This window comes from Actinia tenebrosa, unplaced genomic scaffold (assembly GCF_029948245.1).
Source record: "Actinia tenebrosa isolate PJP-AT-01 unplaced genomic scaffold, QUT_ActTen_1.0 PGA_scaffold2__45_contigs__length_23673736, whole genome shotgun sequence".
Classification (NCBI taxonomy): domain Eukaryota; kingdom Metazoa; phylum Cnidaria; class Anthozoa; order Actiniaria; family Actiniidae; genus Actinia; species Actinia tenebrosa.
The window spans coordinates 18264611-18286722 of NW_028292579.1; the positions used below are offsets into that span (position 1 = coordinate 18264611).

The 22112-nt window shown below is 37.2% G+C and overlaps 3 protein-coding genes across 5 annotated transcripts in view; 2 read left to right on the forward strand and 1 right to left on the reverse strand.

Moving 5' to 3' along the window:
* Positions 1-1724, reverse strand: part of LOC116303921 (uncharacterized) — a 39008-nt gene extending 37284 nt beyond the window's left edge. For both annotated transcript variants that reach the window (XM_089034691.1, XM_089034690.1), the window contains exon 1: positions 1706-1724. The gene's annotated coding sequence lies outside the window, so the exon portion shown is untranslated. The remainder of the gene's footprint in view (positions 1-1705) is intronic.
* LOC116304723 (guanylate-binding protein 7) lies at positions 926-14797 on the forward strand. 2 transcript variants are annotated; one of them, XM_089034693.1, is made up of 12 exons: positions 926-1006; positions 4427-4759; positions 5206-5453; positions 6161-6305; positions 6575-6697; positions 7065-7209; positions 7686-7981; positions 8198-8452; positions 9182-9295; positions 11213-11260; positions 11658-11705; positions 11884-14797. In XM_089034693.1, exons 2-12 carry the CDS (start codon positions 4502-4504, stop codon positions 12247-12249), a joined length of 2046 nt encoding a protein of 681 aa, XP_088890819.1. In that variant the 5' UTR covers positions 926-1006; positions 4427-4501; the 3' UTR covers positions 12250-14797. The 2 variants fall into 2 exon arrangements, with proteins under 2 accessions (XP_088890819.1, XP_088890820.1); XM_089034694.1 differs by lacking the exons at positions 11658-11705; positions 11884-14797 and adding an exon at positions 11392-11597.
* Positions 14798-15282: 485 nt separating this feature from the next.
* Positions 15283-19797, forward strand: LOC116304743 (uncharacterized). Its single transcript, XM_031714523.2, has 3 exons — positions 15283-15465; positions 17170-17560; positions 18625-19797. Exons 2-3 carry the CDS (start codon positions 17198-17200, stop codon positions 19513-19515), a joined length of 1254 nt encoding a protein of 417 aa, XP_031570383.1. The 5' UTR covers positions 15283-15465; positions 17170-17197; the 3' UTR covers positions 19516-19797.
* The last annotated feature ends 2315 nt before the right edge of the window (positions 19798-22112 follow it).

A 22112-nucleotide genomic window follows, 5' to 3' on the forward strand; every position in this document is an offset into this window, starting at 1 on the left:
GACGTGTCGTCTTCTATTTGCATTTTCTTACCACAACAAATATACTTATTTGGTTTAGTAGGTACAAACTTGGGTTTCAAGCACTTTACACAGAAATCATAAACAAACTCTTTACAATCTTCGCACTCCATATATAGACTAACATATTTGCGCTGTTGCCCCCAACCACACTTGGAGTGGGTTGTTTCCGTAGGTGGATTTTTGACACGGGTCTTGCCCGTGTTGAGATTGCGCTGGAACCCCCATTCCCTATACTACTTGCTGAATGTAAACACCGGACTGTCACTTTGACATATTTGGACACGTGTACATGACAAAAGCACTTAGGTGGACTCCGCAAAGTTATTTTGGTCAACTACAACCTCCCCTCCCTAAATACCAAAAACGCCACGGGGATCTCTTGTGTGATTGGTTAGTTCTAATGATTGATTGACACTTTGATTTAGCATGGAAATGAGGTTGTATGCGGTTCCTACCAGAGGCTCCGACGAGGTCTCGCTGGTCTCACCGCTTCGCGGCTCAAAATATACGTGCCCGGGAGAAAAATCGTCGAGCCTCTGGGACCAGGGTACTGAAGTTATTATCTCTGAAGTCGGAAGTCCCTTCTCGGCTTTTGTACAAAATACCCTTGCATGCAAATCATATGTTTGCCATATAAGGGGTGAATATCTCATCTAGTAGGAGATTCGTTTTCTTAGAAATTACGGAAATGTTGATATTTAATTCAAGTGCGGATCCAGGGGGGGGGGGGGGGGGGGCTAAGGAGGGCTGATGCCCCCCCCCCCTTCACTCCTTCAGCAGAAAAAACGATGTTTTTTTATATTGTTTTCCATTGTGTTGAAGGAAGAAACTCAATTAGCCCCCCCCTCCCCCCCATAAATATTGGCTTGATCCGCCCTTGAAATTTTAGAGGTTTCCACGATCCGTTTGCTTTTGGTGTTCAATACTGAGTTGGAAGTTAGACCGAACGGGTTCGAATTATGCGAGCACATTATCTTTCGTACAAGTAAGTTTAATATGATATGATATACGTGTGCCAGTAATATTTGTTGTGGAAGGTATATATGTACTTTTTTTTTTTGTGCGTGCCTGCCTTTCCTTTAGTTAACATATTTAGTAAAAAGAGAATGCAAAATCCCAAGCTTTGTTGAAAGAGTATTATTCGTAGTTGTGAATGGCTAGCTAGTTGTGTGATTCGTACAGAGGCACCCAGAAGCAACGCGGTTTATTAAGCAAATTAATGACTCGAGAAGATAGCCTAGTGCGTGCTTTACTTATATTGCATGGTTCTCAGTTTATAGGGCGAAAATAGTGCTTTTTGGCGTCTGTTTTCTATATGCAATGGTTCCCTGAAAGAAAAATGCTTCTTCTATTTTATATAACTAGTATGACGCAAATTATTTCCTGACGATGTTGTACAAAGATATGGAAAATTACAAGTTATATATCTCGCACTTTCTGCTACAGTAAAGTGAAAAATATCGTTTAGTTTCTGTTGTCTTTCAAACTTATGCTTGGAAGAAAATGTGATTTATCAAAGCTTACACATTGTTTGAATGACAAAGAAATCGTACAATCAGTTATTCGTCTATCTATTCACGATTTGTGTTTCTAATTAGAATGATAAATTCTAGCCCCGAACATTTTAAAAGCAATCATAAAAGCCTCAGTCTTTTTTTAAATAGGCTTACTTCGGTTTCGTTACCTTGAAAAATGTCAAACTTGCTTGAGCAAACACTTGACGAGAAAATTTCAAAAGCATTAGGATGTACAGAATGAGGTATGAAAAGAAAAACATATCTGTAAACAGTTCAATTTTATCTATTATTTCATCTAATTTTATCATAATGAATGTGGAATTTGACTCGAAAACAAAGTTTTCAAAAACGCCTTGCATTTTCCAGTCGTTGCTAGTAGTGAGAATCTGAAGCAAATCAGGATCACTTCGCTTGCCTTTTCCTTTATTTTTTGAATTTAAAAATAGTGGAATCGCGATACAAAACTAATTGCGATTTTGAGACAGCTATACCACAAGATATAGACGGCGTTGGAAGAAATTATAAATCCGTAGATTCGCAACTCCGCCAAAAACAGAAAATATTTTCTACCAACTAGCCGTCAATACTTTGTCGGTACAAAATCGCAATTAGTTTATAACATTGTTGTTGCGTTTAGCTTTTCCATTTCATGAGTGGTGAAATAGGGTTGATCCTCCCTCTAGAACATTAACAGGATGGAAGCTATAGATTAAAGCTAGTCGCAAATTCGACTTTTCAGGCATTTCGCCGATTTTTTACGTGCCCAGTATCATTTCAGTTAACTGATTCGGAGATTTTTAAAGTGCTAGTCTTACGAAAATTACACTATCCCTGGAAATTGCACCATATAAAACTAGGTATGTAATATAGCTTACTGTCCATATTCTTTTTCGATACGAGACTGGGATGATGTTACATTTAGCCGGTAAAGTTTGGCCGTTTGAGTCCGCCATTAAGGTATTAGGATACTAAAAATGACGATTTGCTCGAAAAAAAATTTTTTTTTGAAACTTCGTAACTTTAAACTTTTGTCTTTCATATGTTATAGTGAAACTTCTTACAATTTTTGATTGGAAAAGCCAAAATTTTGAGACAAATCGAAATCGTGACTTTATCAAGAACGGAAATGTCCCGTCGCTTGCAATAACGTTGAGTCCAAATGCTCCTTTGTCCTTGTAAAAAGATCCTACATTGCGATCGTCCAGAACAACAGATAATCTGATAAGTGAGGACAAAATGGAAGGCTCAAGGTGTTTTGGCCAACACCATCGTGGCTCCCTGCAGCTTCCGGCTCCAAACAAAGAAATGCATTTTTCTCGATTTTTTTTTTTTTTTTTTTTTTTTTCCCCCGCTAAAACCACAACTTCAAAAAGCTAAAAGTCCCTTGGATTTCATTCGATTTTTCTAAAATTTGGAGAGTTTAAAAAATAAATCATTATCCAAAAAAAGGTTTTTCCGATTTTCCGAAATTTAACCTTACCATTCTCCCGTGCGTCATCAACTTGAGCGAGCGCGCCCTTTCCGTTTCGTTTTAGGTGGTGTGCGACATGAGACACGTGAAACGATCGTCCAATCAAATTCCCCGATTTTCTTAACCGGATGTCACACAAAGACATGAGTTTGAAGCATTTTTTCAAATACCTAAAGCTGAAGAAAAATGCTCCTTATTCCCTTAAAAATTAAGAGAAATAAGAAATTGTTGCAAAGAGATAGAAAGAATAAACCTTCTTTTACGAATATGAGAAGTTTGAGGTGAAAGTGAACTAAATATATTTTGTTTCTTCGCTTGTAAAGGGGAAGTTTATTGAGCAATTGTTTGTGTTTCACTTGTTGTTACTTTTACCGGCCGCGGAAGCTCCTAAGACTCCTTTCGGTTTGAAGTCGAAAGCATTAAATTTAGGATGTGTCTTCAATATGTTCTTAGACTGGAATCGATTCTAATAAAACAAATCTTGAGAAAAAACAAAAGAGGTTTCATTTTTTTTAAATAAAAAAAGCCATAAAAAGCAATAACTGAAAAAATGGGAAGGTAACTTAAGCAGGTACTTTTATAAGCACCACCCACAGTCGAATCGATTAAATTTTTGAATCAGGCTTTCTGTAGGTGTCAAACGATGACTTGAGTATTAGGAACTGGAATGACACCGAACGTTTGATTTCTTAGTCAAATAACTCGGAAAAAATGGAAACCTTACTTACTAAAGAAAACTTGCTTTACGCTGTCCTATTTCTTGATAACAATGAACTATTACATAACGTTTCTTGACTGTTTTTGATCTTCCTCGTCGAATCTACGCGTGCGGTTATAAAATAACATTAAAATTATCAATGACACTGAATAACTGCGTACGACCTGGTGACTAATGTATGCGTGATATGCTAATGACCATCACTCTTTCGGTAGGTTTTCTAAAAATGCGTAATTTCCTGTTGGTTAGAAAAGTTTACGAGCTGAATTTTGAGCCCGGTTGTAAAGTAGATTTCTTTGTTGATTCTTTCCTTTGATTCAATATGGCTTTTCCCCGGTTTCTCCTACTTCGGTCAAACTAAATTTAAATGTATAGTTTGTTAGTAATATAAATTACTAAATAATTCTAAATTTGTTTCAAAAGCTTATTTCTTGAGATATGTGAGAAAATTAAGCCCAATTTGGGACGTCATTTTGTTGATACATGCATAGCGGTTCTTGTCAAAGCAAGACATCTACATAATAACCTATTCTGCGCTTGCTCAGAAGGGCTATCGTTTTCTTGGAAATGAAGTAACTGTTTTGGGGGCCTCATGCTTTTGTTTGCTGTTAGCGTTGTATTCGCTTATTGATTAAACCAAAAAGCTAGCTGTATTGTGTATTCACTTCGTAAACGTAGGTATACTTTATGTCATTTCAGACGTATTCAAACTTCCGACCAAATCCAATCGTGCGTGTAAATTGATTATCATAACGCACAAGAAAACTTTTGGTTATGGCAAAATACGCTTTGCCGTATTGGCGAATTCTATCAGCTATTCCCTTGGTGCTACCTAACGACTACACTTGGGAAGAACGGACAGAAACATGCAGAAAGAAACTTAGAAGCATTAAACGTACAGGCCTTGCTGTGGTACCAAAGGCACTGGAACAACTGAGGAAGATCAAGGGACCTGTGTGTGTCGTGTCTATAGCTGGTCCTTGTAGGAAAGGAAAATCTTACGTACTGAGCAAGGCGTTTGACCAAGGAGAGGTATTCACTTAACCATATTTTATAAATTCAACTAGTGCGCTGATTCAGAGGAATATTGGAATATTCTCCAGTCATTTTAGATTTTTGAAAAAAAAGGAAAAAATGTCTGATGGCCGAAGTTGAGCGAGCGCAGAAAACAGAGCTACGCGATAGACGTCTTCACTACTCGCCGCCATCATATTATTTTTTATTTTTTATTTTTTTGTTATTATTATTATTATTATTGTTATTATTATTATTATTATTAAAAATTATTATTATTATTATCGTTGTTATTATTATGTGCAGTACTAAAACGTATAGATGCAAAAAATCTATGAGCTGTATAGGGCCCACAGCGTAACCTATAGTGCCTAAAAGGAAACCTAACTACAATATATTTAATAAATGTCCCTATAAAATCGTTGTATCATTATTATTTGTATATAATGTTTTTCTGTCTGTAGGTATTTTCACTGGGACATTCAATGACACCAGAGACAATGGGAATATGGATGTGGATTGTACCACAGAAATTCAAAGACAGAAAAGGTCGGGACTTCACCTTGGTTCTTCTAGACTCTGAAGGGTCAGACTCTCCAAATGCCAAACAAGAAGAGGACTACGGGATTTTCACATTGTCTGTTCTCTTGTCATCCATATTGATTTACAATTCCGTTGGGGTGGCAAACAGATCAGATCTCGAAAATCTGGAGTATCCTTGATCGCAAGTTTTGAATGTTTGCTTTGCTGATAAATTATCGCTTGCAATTGTCGGCCGATTCTTGATTTTTACAGACACTCGCTCCTAAGTGATTTTTGGTACCTTCTCCACTTCTCTTCCCTAAATATTTTTCTAAATATTTTTCTACATACTTTCTTGGATGTGTATAGCCTTGGTTACCTGTGACCCTATGGCCATTTTTAAGAATAAGCTCTGAACGTACTTAGATAGACAGGATTATTTCATAATTAAGGTGGCTGCCTACTATAGAAAACTGAAGCTACTGCGCACGCTCCGACGCAACGACTATGACGCCATTTTTAAGCCCAAGATGTGCGCGCGCTCTTAGACTGTTCAAAACCGAGAACGAACTTCAAAATTTAATTGAGGAACCATACACGTTTTTTAACTTCAACAGAGCAAAACACTCAATTTTTGCACGGGACTGTATATATTTTTTCTAAATTCCAAAAGGGTACATAAAAAAAAAAAAACGCTGAGAGAAGAAAAAAAAGACAACTGCTATAATCTGATTGGCTGATCCGGCATATTTCTATTGTTTTCTAGCCAATCAAAAGCGTAGATGACACTTTTTTACACTGTTATTACAGATTTTTCAGTGCACTGCTCACAGCCAATCAGCTTCGATAATTTTTTTCTCATGATCTTAGTGAGTACTTGACGTTCTGTGAAATCAGCTTCGTCACGAAACTTACCCAGCGAATTCAGTTGAATGCCTCCAAGAAGAAAAATGTATTCCCCAACTTCATCTGGCTTTTGAGAGACGTAGTTCTTACTCTTCCACCAGGATGTAACACCATCCGGGACTATTTATTGAAAAATGTAAGTTTGGGGGCTAGCAATTGTATTTGTTTTTTTGTTTTTTTTACATCCATATTTTCTTTAGGTTGCCCTACTGGAGTAAAAGCTTATCAATGGGGCTCACTAGCTTTTTTAAATTTCCGCTTTTACATGTTTGATGCTTGATAAATTCCTATGTTTTAAATATCAATTACTCTATCTTGAGTGAATCTTTTTGTCTAGAAAATTGTAAGTAAAAGACAATATTTTCTCAAGTGTTTCCTGTCTCTAAAATTATCCTTTTCCCTCAGGTTTTGAGCACAAAAGGGAAGGCCGGATCATCAGAAAAAGCAATTCATGCCGCAGACAGCATCCTGAACCTTTTCTCAGGATTTGATGCCTTTTCTCTGCCTCCTCCTTCCTTTAACCCAGAGGTAGGTGCACAATGCGAAGAAGTGCATGTGCAAAGAAAACGTACTAGTATTTGTCTTTCTAAAAGGAAAACAGGGTAGATACGCTTGTACTTCGGAAGAGTGTAACAAGATGACAGTAGTTTCCAAGGTATATCCAATATTTTTTTAGAAAAATAGAGAAGTGAATAATCATAAAACATTTAAACGAACAAACTTTCTTAAAGTCTTCTTTTTTTCTTTTTCTTTTTTTCTCTTTGTGGGGGGGGGGGGGGGGGGGAGAAGGGGGGGTAGCCGCTTTCAGTGTCGTCACGCAACGATTAAACTTCCACCTGGTGTTTGTTTGTTTCCTAATAAGGTATTTCAATGTTGACTTTTTTTCTATCATTAGGTTGTGCAAAACCTCAATGACATGTCAGTACAGTCTCAAATTAATCCCAAGTTTCTGGAAGGTATCGAAGAATTTAAAGCCATACTTCATCCAAAACTAGCACCAAAAAAATCTATAAACAAGGGGGAATTTGTGACCGGAGAAGGTAGTGTAAACGGTTTCAGTCATTCATAGATAGATAAATGGTTTATTAAGGAGGTAGTATATCTAAACCATATTCTTGTGTTTTCTAATTACTTATTTAATGTTGCTCGATAATATACCTTCTCTTTTTTGCCTCGTGCCAATAAGACTGCTTTCCATTCAATGCCATGTTCAGTTCAGTTCAGTTCAGTTCAGTTCAGTTCAGTTCAGTTCAGTTCAGTTCAGTTCAGTTCAGTTCAGTTCAGTTCAGTTCAGTTCAGTTCAGTTCAGTTCAGTTCAGTTCAGTTCAGTTCAGTTCAGTTCAGTTCAGTTCAGTTCAGTTCAGTTCAGTTCAGTTCAGTTCAGTTCAGTTCAGTTCAGTTCAGTTCAGTGCAGTTCAGTTCAGTTCAGTTCAGTTCAGTTCAGTTCAGTTCAGTTCAGTTCAGTTCAGTTCAGTTCAGTCTCATTTATCAGCCTTTTCTTCTATACCGTCTTTAGCTCTAGCTACCCTGGTAGAGCTGTATGTCAAGGCACTCAACACATCAGGTGTCGTACCCAACGTAGAGAACGCTTGGGACTCATTTGTTCGTAACAAATGTACCGAAGTATTGGCTGCAGCTGTTAACATCTACCAACAGGATATGACGTCAAGGTTGAAGGACAGGATCCCCTGCGAAGATGACGTGATTAGTAAAGCCCACAAGAAAGCAGTGGATGTTTGTTTGGTGACGTTTCGTACAGAGACGTCTGCTTTGTCACGCAAGAATATTGACAAATACACACAACAGTTCAGGGTGAGGACAATATTGACCTTGGCAATGTACTTCATCTATATATAATTAAATTCTCATCATTCTCACTTTTTCTATCTATCTATTCTGTCATTCGCTCATTTCTTAGATCATTTAAGCAATAAGCTTTTCATTCATTTGTTTGTTTGCTTACTAATTAATTATTTTCTGTTTTTTTGTTTTGTTTTTTTTTTTTTTTCAACATTACTGATCAATAAGGAGAAAACTAATCCCATCCTATCAAAGTGGACAAAACAAAACACATGTGAAACCGAGAAATACTGCACTGAGCTTTTCAAACACCTCAAGCAAAGCTTACTGGATCCAGTGCTCCAGCGTCTTCAAGGTCCTGAAGGATTTAAGATGCAAATAAGTGACATCGTCAGTGCATACAATAAAATCGAGAAAAGTTACGAAGCTAAAGCACGTGGAGCGAAGGATGTTCAGACCACCATGTTAATGAACTTTCTTCCGGTGAGTCCAAATGTTCTACTAGCTTTAGCTGTTGTATCACTGCGTGGGACAATAACAACAGAGCTAGGCTCCAAACTAGGTGAAAGCCCAAAGATCGAATTAGAATTTAGTAGTTGATTTTTCAAAGGTGGAGAGAGGGTCATCGCTTTTGTACAATATTTGATGAAAGTTCTAGTCCACGCCATATAATTAGCCAATTTCCTCCAGTTTTCCTTGGTATTTCCCCTTATTTACCACGATTTTCGTCATCTAGCCGTTAAAATGTTGTGGACTCACGAGGCGTAGCTGACAGTCATTGTCATCCGAAATGTCGATTAGGAATTTAATTTGATTTAGCAATTAAAGGTACAATTTAAAGATTTGGGGTAAAAAACGCTGCCGGGGAAGGGCTGAGTCCAGACGGAATCCTCTGACAATTTTGTTCTCAAATATAAACTAGTGCCAACTCTTTTTTGTTCAAATAGAAATGTCAGATTTAATATTATGGCAAATCAATGAAAGAATCGGAGCTGCTCAGATTAACATTGTAAACTAATTTATTTGTGCAGGGGGGAGGGGGATGAATGAGGCCGCAAAATAATTAAGTCATTTATTTTTCGGTTTTATTTTTCTTGTGTCACTATGAAAAACGTAGCGTTTTCTTTTTTTTTTTCTTTTTTTTTTTTTTTTTTTTTTTACATTTAACGCTTCGTACTTCCTATTAACGACGCATGTTTCTATTCCTTCAAGGAATTAGATAATGAAATGGAGCTGAATATTGCTATCCTGCAAAGCATGAAAGACAAAAATGAGTCTCTGGAAAGACAGAGGGCAGACCGGGAGGCTGAAAGACGTAGAGCAGAGGTTTGGCAATTATTTTCTTACAAGGATTTATCTAAAACCCAAAGTACATTTTCTTATGGATGAAGCATTGTGTCTCCACTTCTGAATATGTTAAAATGCATTTTGATATCAAGAAACCTTTCCCATAATCCTAATCATATAAACTTTACATAATCCAAACCTAATTGTATTGGGGTCGACTCATATGATTAAATGCCAATGACTGAGTCAAACGTCGAACATATTTATGTCGATCTTAAAACAAATGAAATCAAACAAATCATATTAAATGCTTATGCGGTCAGCGGTTATACCATCATAATGGCGTCCATAATGATAACTCGCCGGCTGTTTTTAATCTATAGCGAACACTTGTTGCATATCAGATTTTTACAGATAGTGTAACTATATTTTGTATAATCAAAGCATGAGCTCTAACATTCAACTGCAGCAGCCATGATGAAAAAATTGTTAACGGCGCATGCGTGATGATATAAAATAATTAACATACATTAACATGATTTATGCATTTAGAAAGGCTCATGTGAGGTTCGACATTTGACCCTAAGTCGATCTGCTGTCGTTCTTCCCGACTGACCTAGTGGTTAAGATCCACTTGGTCGGTCCAAATTCAATCGGTCGAACCTAGTTGGGTCTAACGTCGAACTTCACTTGAACTTATTTCGCACATTTAAGGACGGTGCCTACTAATTGAGAATCAATTTTTTTTTTTAAATGACTATGTGAATTATTTTAACCTATCAAAGGGTTGTCAAATTCTGGTTAGAAAAGTAGGGGTCACCATGCATTTAAAAGAAATAATAAGGCTTAAAAATCGTTAAAGAGTGATGACGTCATGATTTTACTAACACCAGGGGGAAAAAATTTTCAAAAGATTTTGAGAAATTTCTAATTTAAATCGTCCTAAATGACTGACACTTTGTTTCTTTACTAAAATATACCCAATTCTACCATGACTTTAATAGTTGGCTATAATGTATATAATTTTTTAGCTTCGTGCTCCCTATTTTCGATCAGTAGGTACATAAAGATTGTGTCCATATTCTTTTAAGGATTTGGTTTTTTAGAACTGAGTCTGCCATTTTTTCAAAACTTACCCAAAAAAACTTACGATTCTTTGTCAATAATACTTAAACCTTAGCAAATTATCTCTTTAACAAGCCTGGATTACTTAAGATCGTTTTCTGCTTTAACTTTTATTGAAAATAAACGTTTTGTTTCGTGCAATTCGAGTAATAAATTTTGAAATTCCTCGAATGTAGATGCGCAGTACGTGTGCGCGTGGACATTAGTAGGCACCGTCTTAAGTTCGGCTCAAGTAAAGAAGCGCCATTGAACTAACGGAAAAGGCGCTTTAGAAATGCATATGTATATTATTATAATGCACATATTATCATTACTATAATTAAAGTTCGAAGTTTTACCTTAACCCTCTTAGCTCTCTAAATATAAACAAAATATCATTTTTCCAACTTGATTGAAACTTTACTTTCGCTGTTTAACCAAGCTAACTAAAGGAATTGATCTGAAATTTCTTTTTAAAGTCAGTGAATTTGTATAGGAATAATCCGTCCGTAAAACAATCCAACACCATTTATACCACGTGACGGCTAGCCCCGAAAGGTAAATTCGCTCGAGTGACCATGAAATAATTTCTCCAAATCGAGGTTTAGACTTGATAAAATACATTAAATAATGAACTCACTAGTCCAACCTCGACTTGCTTTGAGCCATTGTTTTATAGTCACTCGACGTGTGAATTTGGGTAAGGTCTGTTATGTTAATGCTCCTGGCGAAATGCTGTTTCTTAATATTTAGAAACAGCTGCATCGAATTTTTAAAACAAATTTAAACAATTTTCGACTCTCATTGTGAGTATTACCATGAAGAACCAATAAATTCATTTATCAATTTTAGGAGTTAATAACTCGTTTGGAAACAGAAAAGAAAAACAGAGAAAGACAGGTAATAAATGAATGTCCCAAACACTGCTCATAGTATGATAATAATATGATATTATAATGATGATGATGATGATGATGATGATGATAATAGTAATAAGTAATATATCTTTATGAGTTGCCGTGCTGTATCAGATATACAACAACGAGGCGTAGCCGAGACACGGACACGAATACTGTATATGACTTATCAAACGTCTAGGTTAGTTCCTTTGTGTTTCACTAAAATTTTCAAAATTAAAGTGAATTTGGCCAAGAAAATCCAACTTAAAGTTTATGCAAATGAACACAGTTTTGTACCAGATTTACAACACTCTTCACGGTCGTGATTTCTGTTGTGTTTTCCTCATGAATTATTCATGAGTTTGATAATAAAAAATAAATTCATTTATCAATTTTAGGAGTTAATAACTCGTTTGGAAACAGAAAAGAAAAACAGAGAAATGCAGGTAATAAATGAATGTCCCAAACACTGCTCATAGTATGATAATAATATGATAATATAATGATGATGATGATAATGATGATGATGATAGAAATAATAATAATTGTAAGATAATAATATTAAAAAACCACGTTTAAACAAAAGGTACCGTATAATTATAATTCCTTTTCTTGTTTTCAAAGATGGCCCTTCAACAGCAGAAACAAGAAGAAGAAAATAAAAGACTCCAGCAAATGTATGAAAGGAACTTGGCTCAACAGATGACAATGATGACAACAAGGTTGTCTGGTATGGAAGTGAACTTAAGGGGAAACAAAGTAGAGGTTTTTGAATATAGTAAAATGAACTGTCAAGGAGCTACTTGTTCACAAAGTTCACTTTCATATTCACATACATATTCAGATTCAAATGAAGCAAGCTCATCTTCTTACAGATATGCCTTATCTTCAGATTCAAATTCAAATACTAATTCTAATTCTAATCCTAATTTTAATTCAAATTCAAATTCAAATTCAAATTTAGATTCAGCTTCTTGCGTGATACAATAAAATGTCTTTGTTCTTTCGAATATATCATACACTGTGTTTCTGATCGGCTGCGCGAGTGGGCGGTCTGGTATACAGTCAATTCAAAAAACGTTGTCGTCGACCACCTCAAGCCTACGCGACTGGACCGAAAGGAACTCTGGGTAGTAATCATTGAAGCCGAGTTGACTCCATAATTTTATCTGACTAGTTATGCCTGGTTTACAGCACGAACCTTCGTAGGCGAGCGGGAAGTGTTGAAGGAGACGTTTTTTTAATGCCTTCATATTTTCGGAATTGTGAATTGAATCATAACTACTTTATTTTTCTTTCCCTAAACCCAAAAACATGCATTTGATGGATTGTTTCTCGCCATTATTATCTTTACTACTAGCGGGAACAATTAATTCAGAACGAATATTTAACCGCTTCAGTGAATTTTACCCATATTTCTTTCGGTCCAGTCGCGTACGCTTGAGCCGGTCGACGACAACGTTTTTTGAATTGACTGTATCCTGTTGTAATGTTTATGACAACCGTGCTCGCGCATGAAGGATTGCTAACCTTAGCAAATGGAGGTTTCTTTTCTGTGGTCTGTACTTTTATGGAACATGGAATGGCGTCAGCATATCATCCAAACTCAAGTGAATCATATTGAGTTGAAATAAAATTTAAAAAAACGTTCTGACAAACCTTTTAAATGTACTTATATACCCCCATGTTTAGAAATTCTTCGCCGAAGGCGAAGTGAATATCGGGGAATATTTACCGAGACGCGAGTCTTCGAGCGGTGAGGTAAATATTCTCTATATATTCACTGAGCCTGAGGCGAAGAATTTTTTTAGCATATACCAACTTGTTTACAAAGTAACTTATTTTTATATACAATAATTCAATAAAAACAAACAAACAGAAACTTGCACTTCGCGTGACAAATTCACGCAAAACTTTTAGCAAAACGTTTAGCAAAACTTTTAACAAAAGGTTTAGTATTGATAGGAATGGCATCTACTTTCATTTTTTCAATTTCCTTATCTGAAATTGTAGCAAAACGATTGCCGGCAGATGCCATTTTGTTGCCGACTCAATATTCCGAGATTCAGAGCTGAATATCGTACAATATTCACCTCCAATTAACCAATGAGCGCGCGCGTTCTTAGGAAGTACACAAGTTGGTATATGATAATATTTGTTAGGCCTGTTTTTGGAAATAGCCATATTCGTTTTCTTTGTTATACATTAATTATTCCCCTACCTTTGACCATAATGTTTTACTAGTGTTTATATTTAACCATTATTCGCCGAAGGCAAAGTGATTATGGGTGGAATAATTCCCGAGCCGCGAGTCTTCTAGTCTCCCTCGCAACCGTTTTTAGTGTCGGTCGTAACGCTAACCAAGTACCAAATCCTTAATCACAATTTGATGTTTCGGTATCATTGGTAGATACAATCATCCATCAGAATGATTGTTTAAAAAAAACTTGTTGGAATGAAATCGAAATTTCAAAACTCGTTCGCTAACGAGTTGGGCTTTAAACCACATGCATTATTCAAGATATTTAAACCAAAATAAGGTCTCTGAAAACAATAAATGAATACATCTTTTACAAATGATGTCTTGTAGAGAAATTACTATGTACGTCATGGATAGTGAATTGTAATCTAGTAACCCTATGACAAACTGAGTCCATTGTATTAATACATGAAAGTTTTATGTACTTTAAATTGTTTCAGAACTGATTCATTGATGAGCTTGTCTGGTTATTCCTTATTCAGTCAGATTGTTATTAAATTTAAGGAATGGATCATAAGTAGCGTGCATCCATCGAGTTATGGATGCACGCGGGAGGTTGCTAAGCACGAAGAAAAGCGTAAGAGTTGCACGACGCGAAGCGGAGTGCAACTCTAGCTTTTTTGAGTGCTTAAGCAACCTCCCAAGTGCATCCATAACTCGATGGACGCACAGCTACTTATGATCCATTGCTTTTATAATATAGTCAAGTCAACAAACAAGAAATAAATACAAATTATAGACTGTATTTGTTGATCATGCCCTAAATTCTCCTTACGCACCTTGAGTGAATGAAAAGCACAAAGGCGCCAAAAACAGAAAAACAGTCGTTTTGAAAATGGCAGCTTTACACTGAAGACAGTTATGACTACAATAATGGCAAAAATTTAGCTTACAAGTGAATTAAAGATGTCCAAAACTACGGAGAAAGTGATTTTCAACTGTAAGAAGTACATTTCAAATGTTGACATATCTTAGTACAGTAATGCCCGAGAAAATCAGTGAAAAACAAAGTGGCTGTCTTTGTTGTTGTTGACGATGTTCAAGTTTGTTATCGTACAATGACTTAGCAATGGAAATAATCTCGTACACGGATCAAAACTAACTGACTGAACTGGATTAATTTTCTCTGGGTAGTACGCTTTGTCGGCTTTCCCTCCCATGTAGAGCTTCAGAAAGTACTTCACTGCAGTTGTGAAGCTGCGAAGTAGATGGTGAGCAAGATATTTATAGTTAATTACTTTGGAAATACTTTTGTTGAATAAATACACGATAACAATATTTTTGTATTTATTTAATCATTGCTTAAAATCCTTTGAATGTAGACACCGACCGATCGATTTGTGGTTTGCTTTGTCTTTTTGGAGTGACGCTCTGACACAATCTTGTCCAGCTCACTGTTTGAAAGTGATGCAAATCTTGACGTATTATTACTAGGCTGATCAAATGACAACTCTATACTAAATGTCGGAGATTGATGAGTATTTTCGCTAGTTTTTTTCAATCATTTTCAATTATCTTTTCTAGATAAATTGTCAGCAAAAAGATACAAAAAGTTTTTTTTTTCGCCGAAGCTAAAAAAGCTGACGTGAGCGTGCAACCCATGGGCAAATGGTTCATGCTTTTCAACCAATCAGATCGCGCGGATTTACTTGACTATATTATAATTATTTTTAACAAACTTGTACCGATCTCTATAACCTGCATGCAATCCAGGGGAGGTATTATTATTGAAAGACGCTTATAGGATGCTTAATAAAATCAAGTTATCTATAACCTTTATAGCTTTTCCTATTTGTCTATGCGCGTGATTAAGTTTCGCAAGTATTACTCACTGTAGCTGCACGTATTGAGGTCAGTTTCAAACCAAAACCAAAACTTCTATGAACGCGACGGCCAATCGGGTACGTCAGGTAAAGCTTTGATCAATTTACTTTGACCTAAACCAGGTAAGTGTATAAAATATATTGATATATATCGATGTATTTCTAGTTTGACAATTTATTACTTTACGTATTAGGGTGTATACTTCAGAGTTTACACCTATATTCAAATCGAAAATTAGAGTTCGCAATACAGATTTAACGTGGCATTTTTAAGAGGCCGGAACTCACTTTTTTTGACATCAATCAAATGAGATTTAGCGAACAAATCAATTTTCAGTCCTTAATAGACCCTTTTGCCAAATGAAATTGAAAAGAGTTAAATTAAAAAACCAATACCAGCACTGGAAAGAACACCTTTATTGTAGTAACCCCTACGAAAATGCTTTATGTCAGTGTTATATCGGCAGAGAAAACTCAAGTTGAAAATTAACAAATTTACAGACGAATGTTTCTTGAGTTTTGTCTGCCGATACAACACCTGACATAATGAATCTTCGTAGGGGTTACTAGAATAAAGGTGCTCTTTCCAGTGGTGGTATTGGTATTTCCCTAAGTTTAGTTTTAACTCAACCGGATTTGCTGCCGCCATTTTGGCAAGGGGTCTATTCACATGTCCCACATGGAAGCTTGAATCATTTCTTCTTGCAAATAACCAACTATCAGCTCTATTATCATAAGACTCTGACTTCGACAACAGATTGAGGGACCCCTTCGCCACCCGTCGAGGCCTCTTCATGTTCTTCATCGAATGTGAATTAAGGCTCCTTCACATTTATACGGTTATTTGTGGATCTGAACTAAGCATTTTGTTCTCAACGAATTACTGCGGTTTTCGATATCCTGCGAACTCGGTAGTTACGAGCTGCACGCTGAAATTTGTTTTTTCGCTGCTGTCAATCGAAAATAATCAGTCGATCGGTACCTTTTATGTTCTTGACTAGCGGCAGTAAAAATCCAGTTTCAGAACAAGTTCTTGAAATTCGCAGAATATCGAAAACCGCAGTGAATCACAAAGTTTTTGACGACAAGATTTCTGTTACTCGGCGTTTTGATGCCTTTGGGCATTGTTCTCAAGAGCTGAATGACAAAGCGATGAATTCTAGCTTACCTTAGCCGACATAATTATTCAATGACATTGTTATAAGTAAACTAGAACAGAATCATTGCATTGTCACTCTTGAGAATGATACAGGTGGGCATCAATTCCTCGAGTAAAAGAAATATTGTCGTCATGAACTTTGTGATTAAAGGTTTTGAGTCTGCAAACTTTTTGTTGTGGATTGGTCTCCCTTCTACACGTATCCGTTAGATTTTTTCCTTTTTTTTTTTTTTTTTTTTTTCTTTTCTTTTTTTGAATACGCCTCTCGCATGTGGACGGTCGAATCCGTAAATAAAAAAATGAGGATCAAAAATGAATGTCCGGATAAGTGTAATTTTAGTAATTTTTATACGTAAAATCGAAGCCAAAATATAAAGGTAAATTCGAAAACCCAGGCCCACGTCCACCAGTGTTAAGATATTTTTAACGTATCTTTAAAACAGTATAGGCCTTATTCACGCGGCAGCCATGTTGGATTGAACAATAGATTCCACCACGCGTAGCCTCGCATACAAGAGTTTGAGAATTAATTTCTGCTGGGGAAGCAAAGGTTTTTATTCTCATGAGAATAAACATGGCCGCCGTGTGATCAAGGTCCATTAGTTAAATTGCTATTCTGCTACACAGACTTCTTGAAATAACAAATTCATTTTTTCTTTCTTTCAAAGCGTCGTCGAAAGTGAAAAATACTTCACAATGAAAGCCAACATTAACGAGTTCTTTTTAGATCTCATTGTGATAGCGATGGCTCTCGTTTCCCGTGTGTTTGCTGAAGCAGGCAGCGGAAATATCTTCATGAATGACAACGAAAACAGAGCAAGTGGAACATTTTTGAAAATCAAATCCCATGCGATCCTGACTAATAAAATCACTTCAAAAAAAGTCCAAAGTGCTATAGACTGTGCCTTCGTGTGTTTTCAAACACCTCGTTGTCTTTCTTATAATCTTGGCAAAACGAAACAACGAGGCACGTTTATCTGCGAGCCGTTAAACACAACCCATATGGACACGCCTCTTATAGCCATGCCCAACTATACTCACTTCAGAAACAATACAACAGTAAGTTTTACTGTCTTTCCACTCTAACCTTGAACACTCAAGTATATTTTATTTAATTTTTTTAATTGAGTAAATATACTTTTATTTTATTTTATTTTATTTATTTTTTCTCTCTCTTTCATCATTTCACTGATCTCCTTGATCGACTTTCAATACATGTTAACTTGAATTCTATTGTTTTCGATTCGTAATGTGATTGGTTGACACTGAACTCGAGTGTTCACTGTTAGAGTAGAATGACATAATGCACTCAATTCTTTCTCTCAAAACGGATGTTTCCTGAACTACATTTGTAAAATGAGTTTGTTTAATGTGTTGTTCTCTGCCTGGACAACAGGGGTTTCTCCGGGCTTTCCAGTTTTTCTCCCTTAAATAAAAATTCACATATGAGTTTAATGGTTTGTGTTGTGAATAATTCATGTAGTGGTAGTGCGGGAGAGCTCCTTACGGAAATAGAGGATCGTGAAACATGAATTTTTTATTTTTTATTTTTCGCATATTGAAAACATTAACAACCAATCAAAAAACTAAAATAAAAATGGAAAACAAAAATTTATATTTTTTCAATTATTTCTCGATCCTTAATCGTAATTAAGACTCATTGAATGGTATGTGAGTTTTCATTTATTTGTATCTATTTATCTATGTGTCGTGTCGTGTCGTGTCGTGTTGTGTTGTGTTGTGTTGTGTCGTCTCGTCTCGTCTCGTCTCGTCTCGTCTCGTCTCGTCTCGTCTCGTCTCGTCTCGTCTCGTCTCGTCTCGTCTCGTCTCGTCTCGTCTCGTCTCGTCTCGTCTCGTCTCGTCTCGTCTCGTCTCGTCTCGTCTCGTCTCGTCTCGTCTCGTCTCGTCTCGTCTCGTCTCGTCTCGTCTCTCGGGTGTGGTGTGGTGTTTTGTTTTGTTTTGTTTTAGATATTTCAGTTATTTTAGTTCTTTCCTTACTTTTTTTCTAACGTTCTTTCTTTCTTTTTATTTTTCTTTCTTCCTTTCTTTTCATTTCTTTTCTTTTTTGGCTTCTTCATAATTTTCATTAATTAACGTTAAATGATATTTATTTGCTATTACAGAAAAAGAGTTTCACTAACCAAGGTCATACGGGTAGGACGGGTCCGATCCAGAAGTTTGTGGTGCAACAAGCCGGCTATTATTTCATAGAAGCTGCAGGAGCACGTGGAGGTACCTTATCATGCAATTATGGCTCCTTTCCTGGAACATATCTCGGTGGAAAGGGGGCCACTATGAAAGGCGTCTTCTTTCTTGCCGCTGGTACAGTGCTAAAGATAGTCGTTGGACACCGAGGCGGGGATGCAGTTGAGGTCAAAGGAGGGCAATCCACTAAACAAACAGCAGCATCTTTAGGACTCTCGGTTGAGGACAATGCAGGTACTGGAGGTGGAGGTGGGAGCTTTGTTTATACGTCGACAAATAAACTTCTTCTTGCGGCAGGGGGAGGCGGGGGTGCAGCTCATCACAGTCCTGGTATAGACGGTCAGATAACCACTGCAGGGTCACCATGCTCAAAGGAAGGTGTCTTTGATTCTGTAAATGTAGGTGGGAAGGATGGTGGGCCGGGGCATTGTAACACTGCCGGTGCTAGTCATCATGGGGGCGTAGGGGCAGGCTGGAACGGTAAAGGGTGCGCACGCTTGACCTCTAAACATGGCGAAACAGGAGGATCGCGATTGAATAACTGGATTGGAGGAAGCGCAGGGGGCATGAATAGTGGAAACAATGGTGGGCCTCCCCCGGGAGCGGTAGGCGGATTTGGTGGTGGTGGGGGAGGTGCAGAAGACAGCGGAGCATCAGGTGGCGGCGGAGGTTATTCAGGGGGAGGTAGTGGCAATAAGGAAATGTACGCAGGGGGAGGGGGAGGTTCGTTTTGTGGTGGTATATCATGTACTGGTGCTGTTGGAGGTAATACTAACGATTATGGCTTTGTAAACATTATTCATACCTAAACTAAGGTCAAACAATTTGAAATAATTACGAAGAAATGTTGTCAATGCAAAAGTGAGGAGTCATGAAGCCTGCCAAAATTGACCAACCAATTAATAATACACGCACTTGGAATAAAGATATAAAACTTATGCCCACTAATGTGCAGGTCACTTTTTTCAAGCGCTTATTTGCATGCAACTTTTTTTTGAAATATATTTCAACGTTATCTGGTAGAATATCTTGTGGTTTATAACGTTATCTGGTAGAATATCGTGTGGATTATAATGTTATCTGGTAGAATATCTTGTGGATTATAACGTTATCTGGTAGAATATCTTGTGGATTATAACGTTATCTGGTGGAATATCAGGATACCTCAGTTTTGCAAATGTTCACGACTCTGTTTTGCCATTTTTCCTATTCAACCTTTCAACTATTTGAATAAGATCATTTATTTACTTAAGGTGTTTTCACAAGATGATTTTCTACTTCACTTCTTTTTTGGCATATTTCCAAGATAGCGCATATTTTGTCCCCTAAATCAGGCCCACAATGCAATGCAATGCCAGCTCGACACAGTTTTTTCCTCAACCTTTGAACGGCTAATAACTAGACTATTTGTGGACTAGAGTGGTTCTTTTTTGGCCCATGAAACAAAGTTGTATAACTAGTGTCTGACAACCAAAGTAAAACAATAGACATGTAAAACAAGAAACAATCATGGTATGTATTAGTGTCTACAACTATCTCACCAATGGTTTAGAGTCCTGCCCGTCTTGGTGTCGTAAGTGAGGAGAATCGTTCGCTGGTTCTCTCCTGTGCTTCGAGCGTTTTCCACCATATCCTCAAAAATCAACTTCTAAATTCGAATTCGATTATTGGGCTTTCTCTTAGTTGGAGACCAGCTACTGTTGTGGTTGTCCCACGCTGTGATATAACAGCTTTTTATTATGCTTACTAGTATTTCAAGGGCCAAGTAAAATCCCTCTTATGCTCGAGCACAAACAACTGATAAGCGCATGAAAAGCTACTGTGGTTTTTCGATATTCTGCGCACTCCGACATTTCAATGCCTTTTATGAAATTCCTTATTAATTGCCGTCAGTGCAGTCAAAATATAAGAGGTGCAGACTGGTTATTTTTGATTGGCGGCAGCGAAAAATCAAATTTCGGCGTGCAGCTCTCAACCACGGTTACGAGTTCGCAGAATATCCGCGAAAACCACAGTCTGTGATGCTGCTAAAAGTACTATTACTATCTACTTTTAGTATTATTACTACTATTATTAGTAACAGACAAATATAGATTTAGATTTTAGATTAAATACTACGTTTTCATGATTTTTTGTGAATTCTGCCTATGTGAAGAAATAAATATTTTAAAAACTAAAAGGCATGTCATTGTTTATCGCCAATACCACCACAAGTGCAGCGCAGCTCAACGGGGTGAAACTGAATTGAAAGCAATAATGTGAAGATGCCTCTCGCTGCATCTATACGAGTCCATGGAGGACCCCGGAGCATCAATGGCGTAGAGGTTGTGCACTCTCACGGCTGGGTTCTCGGGTTCTGTTCCCAGACTCGGAATCACATCTACCCGCGCAAGGTCAATGATGAACGAGGAATATAGCAAAAGTACAAAATTTACAGCCCTCAAAAAAAAAAGATCATTTTTGAATTCCCAAAACTACTGTGTTCTTTGATTGCAGACCTATTTACTGAAATTCCATGGACCTTCACTGAGCACCATGTCGACGATAATATTAACGGTGTTAAGTAATATTCTCCACAAAATCGACGAGCAACTGAGATTTCATAACTGAAGAGCATTAGCGAAAGTTTTACCACAAGAACTAGCTTTGCGGAGTACATTTTTTGTGATTGATTAACCAGGACCATACTTCCAGACATCGAATGCTGAACCGTCGTATGGACTTACGGCTACGCTGGAGATTTCGGCCCCAACACCGCTATCCCGGGGAAATTACAGACTGATCAGGAAGCTTGGCCGAAGCCTAAGGGAGAGGTTAGTCGGCCCCTAGACCGTAGATAATTAAACCCTTGCTATGACCAGCAGACCGAATGCCTCGATTGTGTCGCTGATGACTAACCTCCCATGCTCACTCCTTTCCGTGTGGGATGCGTTTTGTGAACATGGCCGTTGGTCGTGACGTGTTCTGACAAGCAAACTTGAGGGAAATATTAAAATTGGGGTATCATAAGAATTGTTAGGTTGCAATAGACCTTATTCGTGGTGTGACAATGTTTTCACAATTCAGCGTGACAAACCTCTGGGGGAATGAAGAGCTATCGTTTTGAAACTTTTTTCCCCGATGTTCACAAAATTTGCGCCTCGTTTTATCCATTTCTCTCTTTAATTCCTTTTGTTATCCAAGTCAAGTTAATGGCCTCTTTTGTTGTTTAACCCTGGGGGACGGTGGTCAGCGGAACTTGCCCATAACTTAACTACTGCGACGTGGTAATATGTATTCAGTGAGGAATTATTACAGTGCCTGTACAGTTTGTAACTTCTTGGTATAATCTTGAAACAGAAACAAAGTGGGATTCATGTAGCTCTATGAGAAACTAGGCCAACGCCACTAAGTTATTTACTGCTGA